At 38.7% G+C, this 20,824-nt stretch overlaps 1 protein-coding gene across 5 annotated transcripts in view; it reads left to right on the top strand.

The window, feature by feature from the left end:
• The window catches only part of CALD1 (caldesmon 1), a 172,461-nt gene that overhangs the window by 77,834 nt on the left and 73,803 nt on the right, over positions 1–20,824 (top strand). For 4 of the 5 annotated variants that reach the window (XM_074366988.1, XM_074366981.1, XM_074366986.1 and 1 more), the window contains exon 3: positions 3,674–3,785. In XM_074366988.1, coding sequence (XP_074223089.1) covers positions 3,715–3,785 — 71 coding nt within the window. In that variant the 5' untranslated portion in view covers positions 3,674–3,714. Of the gene's footprint in view, positions 1–2,823; positions 2,996–3,673; positions 3,786–20,824 lie in introns of those variants that run through there. The other variant, XM_074366982.1, reaches the window with a different exon arrangement.

Below are 20,824 nucleotides of genomic sequence, written 5' to 3'. Positions count from 1 at the left end.
GTATTTTTCTTTCTTTTTCTGGCTTACTTCACTTAGAATGACATTTTCCAGGGACATCCATGTTGTTGCAAATAGCATTATGTTGTCATTTTTATGGCTGAATACTATTCCATTATATAAATATACCACATCTTCTTTATCCAGTCATCTGTCAATGGACATTTAGGCTGTTTCCATGTCTTGGCTATTGTAAATAGCGCTGCTATGAACATTGGGGTGCATGTGTCTTTTTGAAATAGGGTTCCTTCTGGATATATGCCCAGGAGTGGAATTCCTGGGTCACATGGTAAGTCTATTCCTAGTCTTTTGAGGAATCTCCATACTGTTTCCCACAGTGGCTGCATTTTTTTAAGGAAAAAGAATTTTTTTTTAAGGAAAAAGAATCCTAGATTGGATTTAATAGACTTTCATTCCCAATATAGGGAGGGAAATGGAGAAGAAAAGAAAGTGGTGGAGAATGAGACGAATAAAAAAAGAAGTGGTGGAAGAAATACTGATAAATATCCTCTCTCCTCACAAAAAGAAGTTGAGAGAGGAAAGCAGTGAGAAGGAAAGGGAAGTGGGGAAGCTTCAGGATGTCCTGGCGTGGTGGGTGGTGGTGAGACACAGGGCCACAGGCGTGGTATGTCATTACCAAAAGGAAGGGCAGCATGTTAAGTGATCGAAATGTCTGACATCGACTTATAACTGAATTGCAGCAGCATAGGTGTGCCCTGCTTCAAGAAAATGTGGGGTTTGAGAACCCATATTGAAAAGACAGGTATATCAGTAGGTGATGATTCATGCAAAAGGAGTCACATCAGAGTTTTTTTGATAGCATGACTACAAAAACCCCAGTACAAAAATCTAGATTTTCATAAAACTTTGCGAGAACCCATCTGCCACGTTTGTTGATACATACCTCCCTTTGCCTGCATTTCTCTTTCAGGCTACTCTGTGCACTGTGACACTCTCGAGCTCCACTGTTTACAGAAGCTCTCTACCTTGACATTTCATCACTTCGTTGGTTGCGAGTTTGTTTCCGATCCAGTGTTACTGGAAGGAATTCAGCATGGACTGGGGGGTCGGGGAGGAAATGAAAGATTACTTGCTGGGGACATGGAAGCTGCTGCTCCCAAAAGAGGGGAAAATCGCTTACAGTTCTCCCCAGACATGGCTCTCTTCCCTCAGGAACAGTGCCAGGGAGGTCCTGAGAAGCTCTTTGATATAAGGGTCTGAGGATTAAGGAAGACTTCCAGCCCCATCCTGGTGTGAGACCAACAGAGAGCCATTTTCACAAGCATACACACCTTCCCCCCCACACACAGCACGCACACCCCGATGGAAAGTCCTACCACACCGGACACAGATGTGCTTTCTCTCCTCCCTTGGACATACCCACCACTACATGTCCACCAAGCATAACCTAGAAAAGCATCATCTGTGTAGCTGTATCATATAGTGCTTGCTTGCTCTCCCTCTTGGTGCCTCACATACACACTCAGCAGCGCTCCAGTGAGTAAATAACTGGTTAGGTAGAGTTTCCCTACGGTTGGGGTTAAAAAAAAAAAAAAGCAATAAAAGGTGAGGAGTAGGAGGAGGGAATGGGTAGGGGAAAAGAATTTGCGTGGGTAGAGCCGGTAAGGATGGCCAGCCACAGTGACCACAAGATGTGAGTCAGTTTCACTTCCCCGTGAGTGCTCCAAGATGCTGCTGGGCTCTGCCAGCCACGTGCATCTTCAGCCTGCTCATTGGCACCTGCACCAGAGGTACAGGCGGAGAAACACAGCTGCCACTGCTCCTAAGCAGCCAGCAGGACTCCTCAGTGGAACGAGGTTGGAGAGAGACCCAGAGGCGTAGAGGATGCTCTTCAAGCTGCTTGGATAAATTAAGAAAAGTGAAATTGTTTGCTCACAGACAGACTTTCTCCCATTTCTGTTTGCTGTTGCTATAGTTATTCAAGAAGTGGTTTATATACAACAAAAGACTTTACGAAGAAAGGAACGAGAAGCGTTTGCTCTCACTGCACCCGGCATTCGAGTCACCGAGGTTTGGTCTCACTGCCCACAGGACTGTCCTCACGCATCCTGTACTGTGCTCAGAAAAGAAGCCCACGCCAGGGAGACAGACGCTTGGACGGCCTCTCAGGGGACCCTCGAATCATTTTTTTTTTTTTATTTCTGATAACTATCAGACCAGACTGGAAAATATTTTAGAAAAGTCATGGTTGATGAAATAACTTTTAAAAAGGAAAACCAATTCTTTTCCTTCATAACTAGCAAAGTACTTGGAAAGTACTTTTTGAAAGAGTAAGATAGAAAACACCTTAAAATTTAAAAAAAAAAAAAAACCAACACCAAAATTTGAATTTCTAAAGGATTTCTAAGCAGTATAAATAATACCCAAGGGAGTAAGAAAGGGGGAAAATCCGAACGTTATACAGTTTTGTTTTGGTTGGCTGAGATTTTATTTTTGTTTTTGTGGATTTTTAAAGGGAGAAAATGCTTGAAAAATAAAAATCATCTGAAAATGTATTTAAGAAAGTTTCTGAACCTGACTTCAAAGTCTGAGTTTTGCTTTTCACTCTGTCACACAAAGATGCCATTAGGGGATGGCTTCAGGTTTTGCACGTCTCCCTATTTTCTTACGCAGGGCAAATGGCTCGTCTCATGTGCACAGAAAGGGCTGGAAAATATTTTGTGTGATCTGAGCGCAGCAGAGAGTCTAGGATTCCAGAGGAAGTGGAGGCCTCCCGCTCCACACAGGAAACAATCTTCAAGCAGGCCTTAAATGCCAGATTCCAGGCCGAGTTTAACTAACCACTGACAGCTCTGTAAACAAAGCGAGGACAAAAAGAGCCCGCTTCCCCTTTTCTGGTAGTCATTTTGGGTTTGGGGGCTGCAGGGGAATTCTGGAATACTTGACTCCATGGCACAGAAACACAGGAAAAGCGGGCTCCTCAGTTGAAGAGCTGGAAAGGGAAGATCTTTCTGGGATTAAAACCATCACGGAGGAGGTAGGAAAGGATAAAATGGTTGGGTTATGAAGAGCCGGGACTTTTGAGCTCTGAAAACAGCTTGATCATGTGTAAATGCTTTTTAAAATGCTGCTGCCTTATGTTTATTCACAGTATTATTGCTATGGCCTTTATTATCATTCTGATATTAATATTGTCCTAGGATATGCAAATTATGCCTGGACACTTGTATTATTTTATTTCTCTCTTTTACTTGTACTTTTAGTCCCTACACGTTCCTTTTTTTTGCCACTTTTCTTTTTTTCACTCTTGTTCTCTTTTCCTCTTTCTTTGTTCACTTTTTCATAACTTTTGTCTGTAGTTCAGCAAGTTACAAAGAACAAAATTGTTCAGTAGCTCTCAGGTGAACCCACCAGTATTTCAGGTCTTCAGATCTCTGTCTCTTGAGGCCTTTTTTTTAAACTGTGGAAACTGTGGTCCTGGGATTTTACTTATTTTGTTGCTAATAGTTTCATGAATGAGTATATTTTACACATAAAGGACTCAGCGTGGCTTGGGAATCAGAAATTGATCACTGACTGCCTCACTCATCCTCTAAGGTGTTTCTTAAGAGTAAAGAAAAAGGAGGGGATGAAAAAAAGGTGGGGGGCTGAAGCCATTCACAGGAGAGAATCCTCTGACTCATCTATGCCATCAATTCTACCTCCTCCCCTTTAGATCCAGGCATTACCTGGTCTCCCTGAACCTGAACCCACACCATGGATGATTTTGAACGTCGCAGAGAACTTAGGAGGCAAAAGCGGGAAGAGATGCGCCTGGAAGCAGAAAGGTAAGGATCTAGGTTGGAAAGTATCTCTATTCTGTTTTCTACGTCAGTCTCAGACCTCGGAGATCATCAGCCTGAAGGTCAAATGTATTGCACACTAAGCTGTTTGCAAAAGCAGTTATGGAAAATTTTCCTAGTTGTCAGGATTCTAAATTCTGCACAAACAAACATCAAGAGAAAGAGAGACTGGAGAAGAATCAAATAGTTGCATTTAATCAGTGTCTTTCATATTAGAATTTTTGAATGACAAAGGCAATGTTGTGGATAAAAGTTTTAAGAGCACTTATAATACTGAAATGACAAAAAAAAAAAAAAAAAAGACAAATATTGAATGTTGAAACCATTTAGGAAATGGAAGTCTTCAGTCCAAAAGAATAAAGGCAATAAGACCCAGATGGACCTGGAGACAAATTTTATTCTTATTAGGAAAGTAGTCAAATTCAGTAATTCACATATTATGGATTAAGAGCCAGTAGAGTATGTTTCTGTGGAGATTCTGAGTCTAGTTGGAAGCTGTTATGTTGTGTGAGGCCTCTGTTGTGGCAACTTTCAAGGACAGGTTGGGGAAATAAAGCAATGACATGTGAGGCATGGGGTAAACATGCACATTTTAAAGTTTTAGGCCTCACAGCAAAGGATAGTGGCATTTAATGTGACTTAAATCAGATGTTCTTTTGAGAAAACAGAATAGGCAGTCACAGAAAGAAAAATGTTAGACAATGATCTTAAAATGAAATCAACTTTGCCTCATAGTAATTCCAAAGCAGAAAGGAAAAGATGGGAATAAGATGATCCCTTAGTGATTCTGTAGTAGGAAAGTAGAAACTTAAACACTTTTTTAAAAAGCCTTTGGAGCCACAGGATCTACTTATTTGTATGGAGAATTCCAAAGAAGGTAAAATTACTTCCTTTGATTAAGTTGGTCAGAGTAGGCTGCCATTCATGGCCCCTGGTAGCATGAATGGTACCTGGGCTCTGCAGATTCAAATCCCACCTCTGCCACTGTTGAGCTTTGTGTCCATGAGCAAGTGACTTCTCTCCAAGCCGCAGCTGCCTTATTTTATAAAATAGGCATAATATCTACATAGCTTCTGTGGTTGTTGTGGAGATTATTGCACTTCATAAATGACCTTGCCTAGCACCTGGCACATAGATGGTGTGTTACTGTCCCTTTTTAAACCATTATCATTAGCTAAACAAGTAAGAAACAATATGGCAATCCAGCCAGAAGTAAAAATTAATGCCAAGAAAAGGAAAGGGAGTTATCATCCTGTGATGAAACCAGTCAGGAAAAGCTCCCTGGAAGTGGTGAGCCGTGGAGGAAGCAGTGATGGTGATGACAAGTAAAAAGGGAGCCATGTAAATGAGGGAGTGACATCTGCAAAAGCTCAGAGGTGGAAATAGGAACCCTGGCGGAAGAAACCTGTTGAGTGCTTGGGGATAAATGAGTGGGACTTGCACATCTTGGGTGTTTCTATTTCACATAAAAGGCAATAAACAAAGACTTAGCAGAGGAGCTATGTGTGATGAAAATAAGTTGAAGAATGTTATCCACAGTGGGCTAGAGAAAGGGGATACTGGAAGAGTGAGTATGGAACATGCAGTAATGAGGACCGAATCAGGGCGATGAATATGGAAATGAAGGTCAAATTGGAGTCTTTAGAGGGAGAATTAGCAAATCTTTCAGGAGAGGGAGAAACTCAAAAGAATTTAACTTCTGAAGAGCTGGAAGGAGGGTCTCAGCATTGTCCCAGTGGGGAAACTGAGAAGTATTCCATTCTTAGGTGGGCATTGGGAGAGTGTTTACTTTCAGGTAGAAATCACGTCCAAATGGAGTTTTCCCCCAGGCATTGAGAAACAGAAATTCTCAATCTTTGTTCAGAAGGGGAGAGAAAATATTATTAGAAAAATCAGTTTGAACACACTCAGGATGGCAGTGGTAGCACAAAAGCAGAAAGTGGAGGGTGGTGATGGGGACATGGAAGCAAGTGTAGAGAGAGTGAGAGGTCATGAGGACATAATTGAAACCATGAAAGGAGACAGAAAAGTCAGGGGTGGGGGAGAACCAGGGAAAGTATGTGCATCCACGTAGTGTCCAGGCCCTTTGGAGCATACATCTTATCCTTTCCAGTGATGTGTTATGTGTCCTTGGGTTCTCCTGAAAGCCTACAAAATATCTGCACCCAATAAATGTTTATTAAGCCTCGTGTAAGTTTGTGTGTCTGTACTAGAAACAGGGAAAAGGTGGGGAAATATAAATAATACACAAGGTTGCTGCCTTTATATCCCTCATGGTGGGCTAGGAAACCAGAGTGTAGCAGGGTCAGAAAACAGATGGAGCCAGAGTGTGGGGACAGGCCTAAAGGAATTGGACTTGAGGGACTCAGGACTGGGGACAGGAAACTGGGCATCAGGCTCGATCAGTATCTTCAGCTTCTTCATTTTCTCTGTGAATTGGAAGACAGGGATAATAGAGCTAACTTGCTGTGGTTACAACAATACTCTAATTACAGTGAATAAACTAGGTTCCTTTATTTATTTAAAATTTAAAAATTTTATATACAATTTTTAAAGATTACTTTCCATTTAGTTATTACAAATACTGGCTCTATTCTCTGTGTTGTACAGTACCTACTTGACCCTATCTTGCACCCAATAGTTTGTACGTACCACTCTCCCACCCCTATACTGGCCCCCACATACACACTGGTAACCACTAGTTTGTTCTCTATATCTGTGTGTCTGCTTCTTTTTGGTTGTATTCACTAGTTTGTTGTATTTTTTTAGATTCCACATATAAGTGATATCATACAGTATTTGTCTTTCTCTGATTTATTTCACTTAGCATAATGCTAAACTAGGCTCCTTCAGAACTAGAATTTTACTGAGTAATTTTCCATGTATCTACATGGTTCATTCCTTCCAGTTTTTTGTTTTGTGTGAAAGGATATGTCTTCCTTTAATGTCAATCTTAAGAGAAATGTACCCAGTGAAGCTTAGTTAGTTACCCTTAATAACCTAAAATAAATTCACACAAATTTAAACTACCTTTGTTTAACTTACATTTCTGTCCGTATTAATTCTTAGTTCTTTGGGGATATTATATTCCATCTGATTCTCCTCTTTCTTTCTTTCTTTCTTTCTTTCTTTCTTTGTCTTCCTTTCTTCTCTTTCTTTCTTTTTTGGAGAAATACTTAAGTACTTCCTTACATTTGTACTATGCTTACCTTTTCATGTTTCAAGGTGAACCTTTCTGTTCTTTTATTCTGGAATTTGTTAACTAAGTCCATGTTCACCCATTAGGATTTTGTAAAATCTGATCATTTATGGGAATAATGAAGGTCAGCTAGCTTTCATGGGAAATTTCAGGGTGTGTACAGGAAACAGATGTCCAGAACCAGGGATAAAGGGCCATCTAAAATCATGGTTTTGATCTGAAGATAAAGGGCATATAAGACCCTGAGTAAATCCCTCTTCCTTTAGCTTTAGAACTTGGCTTCCTCATCTGTGACAGGAGTGGGGTTGGTAATTTTTATTTTCCTTTTGCTTTTGGTATTGTCTATTTTTTCTAAAGTGACCATATATTACTTTATTAAAAACAAATAAAACAATGAGGCAGTTTTCCATTTTGAAAAATGAGATTCTGTGGCCTTATGCCTTATACCTGGGGCCTGACTGGAGAAAATCTAACTCTCTTTTGGATTTAAGGAACTAAAATAAAGATCTCAACCTTGATCTGGAGTGGCCCCACAGCTCAGAGCTGCAGGTTCATTCATTCATTCACTCATTCAACAAATTTTTACTGGGCTTCTCCTCTGCTTCAAGCTTTATTTGGGGCACTGAAGATAGACCAACAGAACAACAGAGTTGGGAAGAGTGTGCTTAATGCTTTTTGACCTGTAGAAAACCAAGCAATGATCAAGAAACTACATTTGTACATCCTCAAACATAATATGTAGTCTGATACTCACTGATGATTTTTAAAGATGACTTCTGCCCTCTGTACACTATGTACCCCTGTGGACAGTGTAAGGGAAATGGTAACACAGAGAAGACACTATTGACTTTTCCACTGCTTACTCACAAAGCCTTTCCAAATAAAAAAAATACCCTGTTATTTTAATTAGTTGTTATTGAGTTTGATGAGCAGGTGCTTTTTGACTTTGTAATCATACGTAATTTAAAACTTGTACTGTCACCAGATGTTATAACCACAAATTAAAATAAGCCAGATTCGTCCACATTTTATTCCTCAGAAATAGCTCTTTTGAAAAGATTATTTAAAAAGCTAACTATACACTTTGTGCCACGCTGGCTCTCCTGGGTTTGGGACTGACAGTTACTCATGGCATTATAGCCTGAGACTCTCACGCATACACCACCTCATTCTGGGGGCTGCAGTTCAGTCCATTTCAAATCATCTAGCTTTCCATAGCCCAGACTGTGAACCTAGTTAAATCAAAAATATACCTTCCCTTCTTTGTCCTGCCCCTTACCCTGTGCATCTTTTTGCTGTTCACCTTGTCCTTGTCCTGTGTTTGGCTTTCACTCTGAGTCCTTAAGGTGAGGTCTTTAGGTTTGGTCAAAGGAGATACTTTATTTAGTCATCAAAAAAAAATGTATTGAACATCTGTAAAGCACAAGATATTAAACTGAACCACAGGGATGGGTTCTCACCAGTCCAGGCAGTGTCCTGGTAGTCATGAAATTCATATCATAGATGAATTAGAAACTTTACAGCCAATTTGACCAAAAGGGGAAGAAAAAAATTTGGCAGGCAGGATGGATTGAGTAGGTAATCACTGAAAATCCTAAATGCATTTTTTCTAAGCAAAAGATACTATTTGTATACCTCTTAAATTGTATTTTTGAATCAATTACCTATTTGAACAAACAATTTATTTTGCTATGTATTATACTTTACCTATCTCATGGGAATAAAAAATGAATAGGTATATTCTGCTTCCCTTCCTGTTTCTGTCTTTTATTTCATTCCCTCTCCATCTTTGTTCCTGTATTTCTCAATGCACCTTAATGTGTTTTCCTTGGGTCCATGTGCATCTTCACCAATTCTTGGTCCACTTGTTTCCATTCCAGTCTCCTCCTAATCCATCGACTCTGGATTATGCATACATGTGCTTTTGTATCATTAGGGAATACAACATTTTCAAAAGTGAAAATGTAGGGAAAGGGGATACATTTTCAAAGAGGTCAAATCCAGCTCTCTTCTTATTCAACAAGTATAAAAAAAATGCTAGACCTTTTATGTGTATCCGGCAAAAATGGACTGACAACAGCACCAGTAATAGGTATGTCTGAATAGAACATATGTTCTCTCTAAATGAAGAGACATATTATTGGGAGACAGCAGAGCTTAGCAGTTAAGGGCATGGGCTTTAGCATTAGGCAGCTGTGCTGTCAAATCCAAGGTCTCCCACTTATTAACTACATGACCTTACAAATTAGTCATTCTTTCTAACCTTCTGTTTCCTCATCTGTAAAATGGAGAAATAATAGTATCTACCTCATAGGGTTTTTGTGGGGATATAAAGACATAACACATGAAAGTATTAACACAGTACTAATCATCTAGTGTTTATTAGATAATTATTTATTATTCATTGAATTATTATTTTTATTTATTGACATTATTCAGTAAGCCTCCCTATTAATTGTTACATCTTACTTGATTCTCTGTAACATACAAAGAATTGAAGATACATTTTATATTTGCCAAAAAACAAAACAAAATAAAAAATAGGAAGGTTTTCTTTCTACACTTATCAGAAGATACAAGAGCCACAGGAAGATGAAGAGCAGGAATTTGGTGTTGAGTGAAGAATTGTGAGGACGTGATTGGTACCAAGGTCTGAGGAAGGATCACGTTGTCTCAGCGAGAAGAGTTCACACCAGTTCAAGTTGAGGTCTTCTGTTACAACTTGGACAAAAGGATTTTGAGCTTTGATATATCAGCTGAGAAAGCTGCAGTGATGGTTTGCCCATGCAGAGATCTTCAGTGAGGCATACCCTTCCTTGCGCTGGGCTTGCTTTCACAATAAGCAGCTCCCTTACTTTTCAAGACGTGAATTCATTGCATTGCCAGCTCCTGCTTTCCACACCCAGAAGTGAGTTCCTTTTTCGGATCAGAAAAAAGGGCCCTGTTGTGGAGCTGTGTTATCAGATTCAGAGGCTCATAGATGTAAATAACGGGAGTGAAAGCGCTCCTGCTGTTGTCATTATTCTTACATTTTTATGGGCCTCTGAAATACTCTGATGATTAGACATTTGAAAGTAAATATTTTTATTACACTAAAAAAAAAAACCAACAATTTTTGAAGTCCATTGAGTCTGAGTAGTTGCCTCCCAGAACTCTACCACTGACACTTTTTTTTACATAATTTAACAAGGTGGCTAATCAAGGATTATACAAAAATGTTTTTATTTACAATGCTTAGCATTGTGACCTTGCAATTTCAAATCAAAATCTTGCAAAATCAAATGCAATTTCTTGTTACTCTGTAACTAGAAAACTATTTTCCATTAGGAGGTTAAATAAAATATTCCTCTAAAACTGTCTGAATTAATAGAGAAGATAAATTTGCTCAAAACTGCCCTTCAGTTCTCTCAGAAAATTTATCACTCCAGGGGGCAAAAAAATAGGATTTGTATCTACATTTTTAAGCTAAAAAGCTTTTAAGCTAAAAGATTTTTTCAAGTAATTCATTTGAAAGAGATTTTTAAAATATTTCTGTAGGGTTTTTGTATTTCTTTGATATTGTTTAAGGTCAGCCTAACTTGAATGTTGGGGCACAGAGAAAATGAAGTGAATAATTTTCACCTAAGGGATCTTTAATTATCATTTGTGTCCAGTCATGTGAAGAATCAAAATAAATATCCATATTCATATTCTCCCTTTCTTGTTCCCTCTCTCACTAATTCTAAATAGATATTATTTATTACCTCTGTCAATTTATAAATGGGCAAATTATAAACAGCAAAGATGTCATATTTAGCCCAGTCACCATTAACCTAACAATTCCTCTGGTCCGAAAAGTATCCCACTTTATGGTGATCAGTAGAGCCTCAAAAGTCCAGGACCTACCTAAAGTGGCACTCATTCAATAAAAATTAAAAATCTAGATTCTTAAGGACCTCACATGCTGACCCATAACTTCATTCTTAGCTAGAACAAAAAATGGGGCATATATATGAGTCAGTATGCTTACAGTTTAAAATAGCAGTGAATTTTTCTTTATAGTCTTCATATGTGACTCATAATTTATCAATTTTCACTCCCCTGGGGAGAGGCAAGACAATGTGATAATTAGTATGTGGGTGACAAACCCGAGTTCAAATCCTGACTATGATAACTACTAGTTGGGTGACCTTGTGACAAATTACTTAAACATCTCTTGCTTTAATTTCTTTATGTATAAAAATGGACATGATTATTCTACCTCACAGAGTCATTGTAAAGAGTAAGCTAGTTAACCCATGTAGGGAAATTAACAGAATGAAAGGCACATAGTATATGCTCAACAAATGTTAAATATTATTATTAAAATCATATTAATGCTTTGGTAGGCCTTTGGTACAAAATAATGTTTTACTGAATTTGAATTTTCGTTCATCTGTCATTCTGATGTGTTGCATCCTTACTGCGAAGTTTCTTTCCTATACTGATCTGGACACTTGCTAAGATGTTTCTATTTTTATTTTTTTACTGAAATATAGTTGATTTACAGTGTTTCAGGTGTACAGCAAAGTGATTCAGTTATAAGTCTACCACACAAATGTAATTGGTATAGGAGGATTTCAAAATCACATATTGTAGCCATGAAGTTAATTTTCTAGTTCATTAATGATATGTCTTTTATTTTAAATACGGTATATAAAACACAACTCAGAATTTTACCTGAAGAGTTCAGTTCAGCAAAAATAGTTCTCAAGTGGAAAAAAGTATCAGCCAAACTTTTCATCTCGTGTTAGAAAGGAAAAGGAACCATCCTTTGTTTAACATCAACCAAGTGCCAGGCTGGTGATGAACTTTATAGACCTTATGTCATTTAATTGTCAAAACAACCTATGAACTTATCTTAGTCTGTTCATGTTGTTATAACAGATTGCCATAGATTGGGTGACTTATGAACAGTAGAAATTTATTTCTCATAGTTCTGAGGCTGAGAAGTCCAAGATCAAATCATCAGCATGTTTAGTATCTGGTGAAGGTCTGCTTCCTGGTCAGAGACAACCATCTTTTTGTTGTGTCCTCACATGGCAAGAGGGGCAAGAGAACTCTCAAGGGTCTCTTTTAAAAAGGGCACTTATCCCATTCATGGGGGTCCCACCTTCATGACCTAATCACCTTCCAAAGTCCCAACTCTAAATACCATCATATTGGGGGTTATGTTTCAACATGAATTTAGGGGGACCCAAACATTCACTCTATAGTGGACTTGGATATTATCATTCCTATTTTATAGCTGAGGAAACTGTAGATCTGAAAGGCTAAGTTGTATTTCCAGCTTCATATAGCTAGGGAATGTAATCTGGGTCTGCCTGCCCCTTTTCACTGCAGCAAGTTGATCAATGGAATTTTTCATGTGTCAACTGGTTGTCTTGGCTAAAGGTCCATCATCTCTACAATGCCAAAATAACTCCCTAAGATGGGGGGAAGTCAGTCAAAGCAGTTATGTGGCACCAGACTAAATGAGGCTATTGGGCTTAATTGAACTGTTCTTTATGCTTATTCAGGTAAATTGCTCACATGTGTAGACACAGACATTGTTTTGTTTGCCCTCAAAAAGATCTCCCGTCTTATTCCCATTTCGCAGAAAAACAGAAACAGAAAAGATCAGGTTTTCTCCCTCAAGCCAAAGAAGACTGTTGGCATAACTCTTCTTGACTTTTCTCTGGAATACTCTCAATAAGACTATATTCACTGTTGGGACAGGGACTTAGTCACATCATCACTCATAAAATCGTGAGTCTGTCACCGACCTTAGAGATAATCTTCTGCAGTGAAATGTTACTTTTTCATTTCTGGACCACACACAACTTTGAGTCTCTGATGAAAGCTATAGATGCTCCTCCAAGAAAAATGTACATATGCACCCACAAAACTTGACACTTACTTTCGGTGGCATCATGGACCTCCATCCACAGACCTCCTGGGGGCCCATGAACACTGAGCCAAGAACCCCTGATCTAATGAATTTTAAAAGTTCATTTTACATATGAAGAGACTTAAGCCTAAGGATGCTGACTTCCTCATGATCACTCAGCTAAGCTGAGGCAGAGCCTGCTGGCACAGTGCAGACCCCTGAATAAATGGAGTTGTCTGCAAAAAATTGCCATAGTTATTGATTGGGAAAATAGAGCATGCTTTTGGGAAAACAGTACATACTACATTGTATGGTATTAGGGTCTTTCTTTTTCATTTAAAAACAGTTTATGGATAATACTTCTAAATAAAAGGAGACTTGGTCACATTCATGGTGAATAAAATGAAAAGCAAAGAAAGATAAGTGGATAGGCAGAATGAAAACAGTTAACTGCTAGGAAATGGGAATCAGAGTTTGCCATCTTAGTCAAGAAGGAAAAGAAAACTAGTGATTTTCCAAATTAGAACCCCATTTGCCGTCAATTTTGGAAGTGTTTTATTTGGTATATGTTGTCTTGGCAAGATTTCTTTAAACCAGGTTTAATCATGACATTAAGTTATTATGAAGGATTTTTCCGTCCTTACCAGTTTCATTTTAGCAATTAAAACTCATCAAAAGTGTTTTCTCTCTAAATATGAAAAAGACAAGAACTTATTTGATTTCTTAAAGAGGATTTCATGTGCCACCTTTATTGCTACTATCTTTTGGGAGAATGGGGCAGATTGGAGTGGGACACAGACATGATGATATCTCCCAGAAAGCAGAACCACGCAGACTTGGGTCTGAGTCCTGGCTGGGTCAGCAAGGATAACTCTGCTTAGCCTCTCTGAGCCCATTTCCTCATCAGGAAAATGGCCTCTTAACAGTTCTTCCTCATAAGGTTTCACAGAGAATACAAAGCACTAGACAGGTAGATAGGCTATCTATGTGTACATGTGTGTATATGTGATATGTATGCCTGATGTGTATATATGATCAGTGCTCAGTAAATGTTACCTGTTGGCGCTGGTTTTCGACTGACTGGAGGACATTGTAAGGAAGGAGCTATCAGGAAAGCCCTCTCCAGAGTCATTTTCCAAGAAACTTGGCCCATCTGCAGCTCCCTTCTGGGGTTTATGAATCACTGAACATGTGCACAGTCCCCATGTCGTCAGACAATTTGGTGTCTAACCTCTATTCTGTTTCAAATCTGTTTTAGCAGCCACTTTGAAAGTGGTGGGAGAATTATGGACATGAAGTCTCCATGCTGAAAAGAAAATCTACCTCCTTATTTTAGAGTCTTTTTTTAATCTTCCCTACTGGTTTGAAATTAAAATTAAAACATAGGATAGTCTGGTATCTAACATGTCAAGGCTTTGATCTCAATTAATTTATATATCTAGTATTCAATTAATCATATATTCTAAATAGTTTTTTTGCCTTGTGGACTTCCAGTTTTTTTTATGTCACATAATTGTGGTTTCAACATTGCTTGAAGCAGTAACAAAAAGCCTCTCAACAATGTATATAAATACTGTGCTAATAATATAAAGTTACGTGCTAATTTTTACAAAATAATTTTTAATCATTTTATTCTGAGTAAGTGATGAAAAGGCCAATACATACAAAATAATATTATGTAATGTATATAGAGGTTATAAATCATTGTAAACTTAATACTCAGCTTAAGACCTAGAACATTTCCAGTACCTCTGAAACTTCTGGCAGACCTCTCTCCAGTCCCACCCCCTGCCTCTCCATCCGCAGCAGTAACTAGATTCCTGAAATTTTAAATAAAATTCTAAATAAGATAATATGAATTTAGGTGGCAGTTTTTCCAGGACCCTGTGATCCAGGACTTTTCAAAGAGTCTCTCCAGACTCAGGTGAAGGTCTTAATGAGAGAACACTGTTCCCTGAGTGGGCAACACGTTTGCCTTTCTAAACACACAGGACCAAAGGAGTCCTTCTGCTGACTACAGCTGGGAACCTTGGAGAAGTATTACAAACAAGGAATTCTCTACAAGCAAAGAATGTTTGTCAAAATCAAATAAAAGTGTAATGAAGGTTATTAAATATGTATGTTGAGTATATCTACTCTGCCCATTGGTTTTCTCACTGACCAGCCGAGTATAAGAGATCTGCATTTGCAGCCATCATTTGGCGAGGTGGGAATGGCAGACAGCAGTGATAACAGACTATTCCAAATTCTTATTCAAGGGAAATCTGTCTCAGTTGCTTTGAAGGCTTTCAGGAAGATTCTTGACCTTTTATCCCAAAAGTCCTTAACAGTGTTACAAGGTAGTACCACTGGACATGAAACATGAGCATGTTGGAATGATGTAGTGGCTGTAATACATGGATTCTCATTCATCTGTGAATGAGGTTAAAGAGGAATAATGTGCATACTTTGTGGATAAAATCAGTTCTTTTCACTAGTTTGCTATATAATAAGTAATACTCATCAGCAGTTAGAAAATCCGATTTTAGTCTATCATAAATCTTCATCAATTCAGATTCTTCCATTTTTAAATCTTTATGGGACTGTAGAAAAGTATAAATTTGAACTATTTATAAATAAAGGATTTGATTAATATGTTAATTATGCAAGCTACATTCCATGGCTTAGTTATTAAATACTTGAAAGCATAACATTTTAAAACTTTTTAAAGAACTTTGCAAACATCCACCTGCCTTTAAAAGCTTAATTTGCTCATTATAAATCATTTTTTTAATGCAATTTTTAAACAAGTTTCTAATGTTTTGCTAGTCTGGCTGAAGTCACCAGATACTCTTGAACATACTTTCAATACTGAATTTCTTTAAAAATACTGCGTAATTTTTACTGGCCTTCCTTCCAGTTAGTCTAGATCAGTGAGATTTGACATTTCATTTGAGATTAGTACCAATTAACTAAGTTAAAATGTGAGGGTTTATTTTCCATTTTAATAACCCCCTACATCACATACAGTTCCTTTGTTGGAATAAAAATCTTGGTAAAGTACACACCAGCCACTATAAATAGCAGCCATAAGCCTGTACATTCAGGAGAGTCTCCAGAGAGTGTATTTTAAACGGCACATTGTTTAGAACAGGAAATTCTTCCGATGTTCATATTTTCCGTTGCGGGTGACATGGACTCTCTTGTGTGACATCTTCACTGGCTTCCATTTTCCTGTACCATTTAGGAATCCAGCTGGTAGATTCCAGAAGATTGCTCAGTATGTGGTTTTTATTTTCTTAAGTAACCTGGGTCTTATGGTCCAGTGGGGATTTTGCATAATCTCAGCGGCTCTCCAAATGAAAAATAGATAACTTCCAGAGCTGGCCCCAGTAAATAGGTAATGAAACAGTCCTTTATTCCTGGAGCTAGTAGCACTTCTGTGCCTGTTGAGCATAACAGCAGTCAACCCATTTTTGATTCCCACAGAAAACCCTCCACTGTTGGCAGGTCTTTCTGGGGAAATCAAGGGACTAATATGGAAACTAACGGAGCAGGAAGTGAACAAACAGACGAGCGGATGAGACGATGGGTTATCATGCTGGTTGGAAGTCAGGCAGGCTCAGCAGGTATGATTACACTGCATCTTTCCCAAGGCGCTCTGCAGGAGATGTATACCTCTGCCCACTCTTTCCCTGAAGAGCCCTTCTGTTTCTCTAATCAAAACTGTTGTGTAAACCTTGGTTTTTATTTTTTTTTTTTTAGTGGGGGCCCATTTTGGAAGATCTAACATTCCCTCACCATTTTTCCTTCCTTGATGAAGAGGATGAGAAATTACTGTGAAGGAGACTTGGACAAAAATTGTGATATAGAAGGAGTTGATACCTGATGCCCTTCCTTCGTGATCCTACCCTTTCAAGAGCCTTTAACTCTTCCCACCTAACTAAGCATGAAAGCAAAACATTCCAAATATATGTATGTTTTCTGAGCCAGCACTCTCAGAGTATATATCCTGGCTACCCAGGGAGTATCATTGCTCCAGAAGCTCCATGGTTTATGAACTAAACAGAACGAAGCTTTTATAAAACTCAAGGCTGAGGCAGGATGGAAATTCCCAATCCTCTCATTTCTAAGTGCCTCACATCATAGGCACATGAATATAAATTCTATCTCATTGCGGCATTTGTCAAAGCAATGGGAGAGCTGAACTGGGGAGGCATGCCCTTCAGAGAGGAGTTAGTTTTCCATAAGAACTCTGAAGTGCGGAAGTACTGCTAGGAGACATATCCTGGTATCCTGATGGGCTATGTGGTCAGAAATTAAGGCTCTTTCTCCTACATTCTCAGGAAAGAGTTTGGAAATCCAAATCGTTGGACCCAGACTTGCAAAGTAACACTTCCAAGAACACATTGTCAGTGGCAGCGTTAAATCTGGAAACTTTGTCGTTTACTCCAACTCTGGTGCTTTTTCCTCTGCATTATGTTGCGTCCAGCCCCTTCAATTGTCTTTAACTCCGTGAAAAAAAGGTACCTTTTAGATCAAGGATAAAAGAAAGAGGACACTGGATAAAGGTTAGCAGATCTGGGCTTTCTCATCAGTAAAATGGAACTAACTTCTCTGGGTGGCTGAGAAAACTAAATGAGATATGCCATCAAAAGTGTAAGGGGCTTGCACACAACAGGGGCCCATAAGATTCATTTGAATTGGATCCCCTTCTATTTATCTCTATGTGGAGTTGCAGGTTTCATTCTGGTTAATGTTTCAGTGGAACAGTCACACTTCCCAATCTGCTGTCTTACGCTATCTCACTGGCCCTCAGGCATTCTAGGCTTTCAAAGAGCTGACTCAGAGAAAGCTATAAAATGTTACCTCTCATTCTTCCTAGAGCCTATCCCCCGCGAAAGGGCTTAGGACCTCAACTGCAGATTAGAAGAAGCAATGCCATTTTATCTTCCCTTCCCCCATAGTTGTGAATTGAGCAGAAAATTTAAAATAGTTTAAATGATGGCTTTATCCCAATCAGAATTAAACCTTGCTCTTGGTCACTTACTTGTCTGGTTTTGTATGTAAGTGTGCAGAAGTCCTTGGGCTCAGAGGGGTTCTATCCTCTTCCACACCACTGTCCTTCCCTCCTGAAACTTTTGTAATTGGTGAACTCTTACCTTGAAGTCCTGTCTCAATTCATCCTCTGGAAAACACCTTCCCAGAGATCCCCAATCAAAGTGGATCTTCCATAGCATTTTTTTGTTATATTAATTATTATCACCTATTTTACTGTTTATTTGTTCATGTGTCTCTTTTCCCCACCAAACTGAAAGCAATTCTAAATCTGAAACTATTTCTTACTCCCTTTTATTTCCCCAAAGACCCGTACTCAATGCTGAGTAAATAAATGAACAAACAAATACTTCAGTTCACATCTGTGTATCAAGGCAGAACTTTGCTCACTTCACTAAGCTATTTACAGGGAAGCAGAAACGTTAGTGACTTCTGTGGTACTCCTCAAGTAGTACCACACCATCCATACCTTCCTTGGGGGTTCCGTTACCCTCCTGATGAGCCCTTGGAATTTTGACTTTCTATCTTTGTCTTTAGAGATAGAAAGAAACTCACCTCCTGTATTTCTCTGATTATTAAGGATAGTAAATTTCTACAGCATATACTTTTGACAATTATGCTTATTTAATCACATCATGGAAGCAAATATTAATATGGTTAAGAGTAGATTCCCTTTAGTTGGCCTATTTGTTCTAGTTCTCAAGCTCTTAGTGTTATTTGCAATTAACATTTGCATTGTAAGACCAGATAATCATCAAATTACAGGGTTCATACCAAGCCCCAAGGAGTCCAGCAGTGAACAAATTTTATAATCAAACATTTCTCTAATGAAAGACCAAGTTTCTGGTCTGGAGGAGTAAACTTCTTCAGTTAATCCCAGGAAGATGGGCAGAGGTAGATGAAGGGTGGTGCCAACCTCAGGCTAGTATTTACTAACACTCTTTATGAAGTAGAGAGTGTTTAACACACAAGTTGGGTCTAAAGTTTAGATTCTAAATAATGAATTGTTTTCTAGTGCTGGGATGTTGTGATGAACCAAGGGGGGAAGAAAAAAGAATAGAGAAAGACATTAGCAAGCCCAAGGCTTTTAAATCAAGATATGGGAAAGTTAAGTTTATTTTCAGGGGAGAATTTTTTTATTAATAGTTTGGAAGAAAGAGGAGAGCAGTTGGTCAAAACTCTAAGATTCAGATTAATTCAGCAAACATTGACTATGATGCAACACATTCTACACTAGGCATTAAGTTTCTTAATTATGAAAGTATACCTCTTGGTTAATTTGTTACAATAAAATTTGTAATTAAAATAATGTTAATGAACTGGAACACCCAGAGCACATAGACTTGGAAGGACTATAACATAGTCTCAGAATTAATAGCTTTTCACTTTTAATTTAATTTTTAATTCTTAGATCTACTGAAAAAGAGTCAAAAGAAAAGATAATTTGAAGTTATCCTAGAAAGACATTGAATTATAAAATACCTGGGAGAAGCTCAGATTACATCAGCTCTCTCTACTTCGCAATATATTTTAGAAAACTGAATGCATATTTCAGGTCACTGGCTTTCAGATTTACAGTGACTACAGGCTACTTTTTGTAAAAGTATCATCCATTTTATTTTCTTTGTTGACTTCATGAGGTCTTAAAATTAAAAAGCTTTCCAGATGGCTTCTCATGAAGAATGAGTATGATTTTTTTCTTAAATGTTTTCACTAAAAGACCTTCCCTGTTCTAGTCCATAAACTAATGAGCAAAAAAGAGCTCCATTTGCTTTTTCTGCCTTGATCCTAATAGCTTGATTTCATTGCTCAATAACTTCAAAGTGAAATAGCATCTTAAAGCTAAAGAGCTTTCTCTTAGTCAATTTCTAATCTCTTGTCTCAAGCTGCCACCATAAAGACACCCAAAAATTCTACAAAAGAACATTTCTAAAACATTCAACATGTGTCAAATTACATTAGGTGTCCCAAATGCAAGCAAGTGCCATCTAAGTGTAAATCTAGTGTCTTAGTCAGTTTGGGCTGCTGTAACAGAATACCATGGACTGGGTGGCTGAAACTACAAACGTTTATTTCTTACAGTTCTGTGGGCTGGAAGTCCAAGATCAAGGTGCCAGCAGATCCGGCATCTAGTGAGGGCCCCCTTCCTCGTTTGCGGCTGTCTGTCTTTTTGTATCCTCACACAATGGAGAGAGGGGAAAAGCAAGCTCTCTTGTGTCTTTTCTATTAAGGGCACTAATCTCATTTATGAGGACTGCACCGTCATGACCTAATTATCTGCCAAAGGCGCCACCATCTAATACCATCACATCTGTGGTTAGAATTTCAACATATGAATTTTGGGGGGACACAAGCATTTAGTCCAAATCATTGATGGTCTTAGTAAGTCTGAAAAAAGAATGGACCAGTAGAAGACAAGTCCAGGGTTGGCACTGAGCATCCAGGAATATCCAGATGAGATAGACCTCGAATCTCAGGGTTTGTTCAGTCTTGCGTCATGATAAGTATTCTCTCCACCAAACGAGGTGTTGCTTTGCCTGGGGTGAAATCTTCCTCATGATTTTCTCTCCTCCCCCTTTGCTCTGACTCATCATGAAGCGGTCTCTAGTGACCAAGGCTTCCTGGCATTCTGGCTTAGGGGATGGGGGTACCCTGGCTGGGAAATGAGAGCTCCACAGGCCCTGAAGAGAGAGGTCATCCGTTCTGTCTTTATTTATTAGCATTAATTGGCATTCTGACATACACATCATTTTCTTGTGAGTCTGTGAGCCAGTCAGTCTCTCTGAGACTCTTCAGTTCTGCGAACTCCCAAGGTCCAGTGGCTGGTAGGGCTTCTATGCCATGTGTCGTGAGAAACACTCCAAAAAGGGCCTCTCTGGGAGGACCAGCCAACTGGCATTC

This window comes from Camelus bactrianus, chromosome 7 (genome assembly GCF_048773025.1).
Source record: "Camelus bactrianus isolate YW-2024 breed Bactrian camel chromosome 7, ASM4877302v1, whole genome shotgun sequence".
In the NCBI taxonomy this organism is placed as follows: domain Eukaryota; kingdom Metazoa; phylum Chordata; class Mammalia; order Artiodactyla; family Camelidae; genus Camelus; species Camelus bactrianus.
Note: the sequence above shows the minus strand (reverse complement) of the source record. Positions and strands in the feature narration are given on the sequence as shown.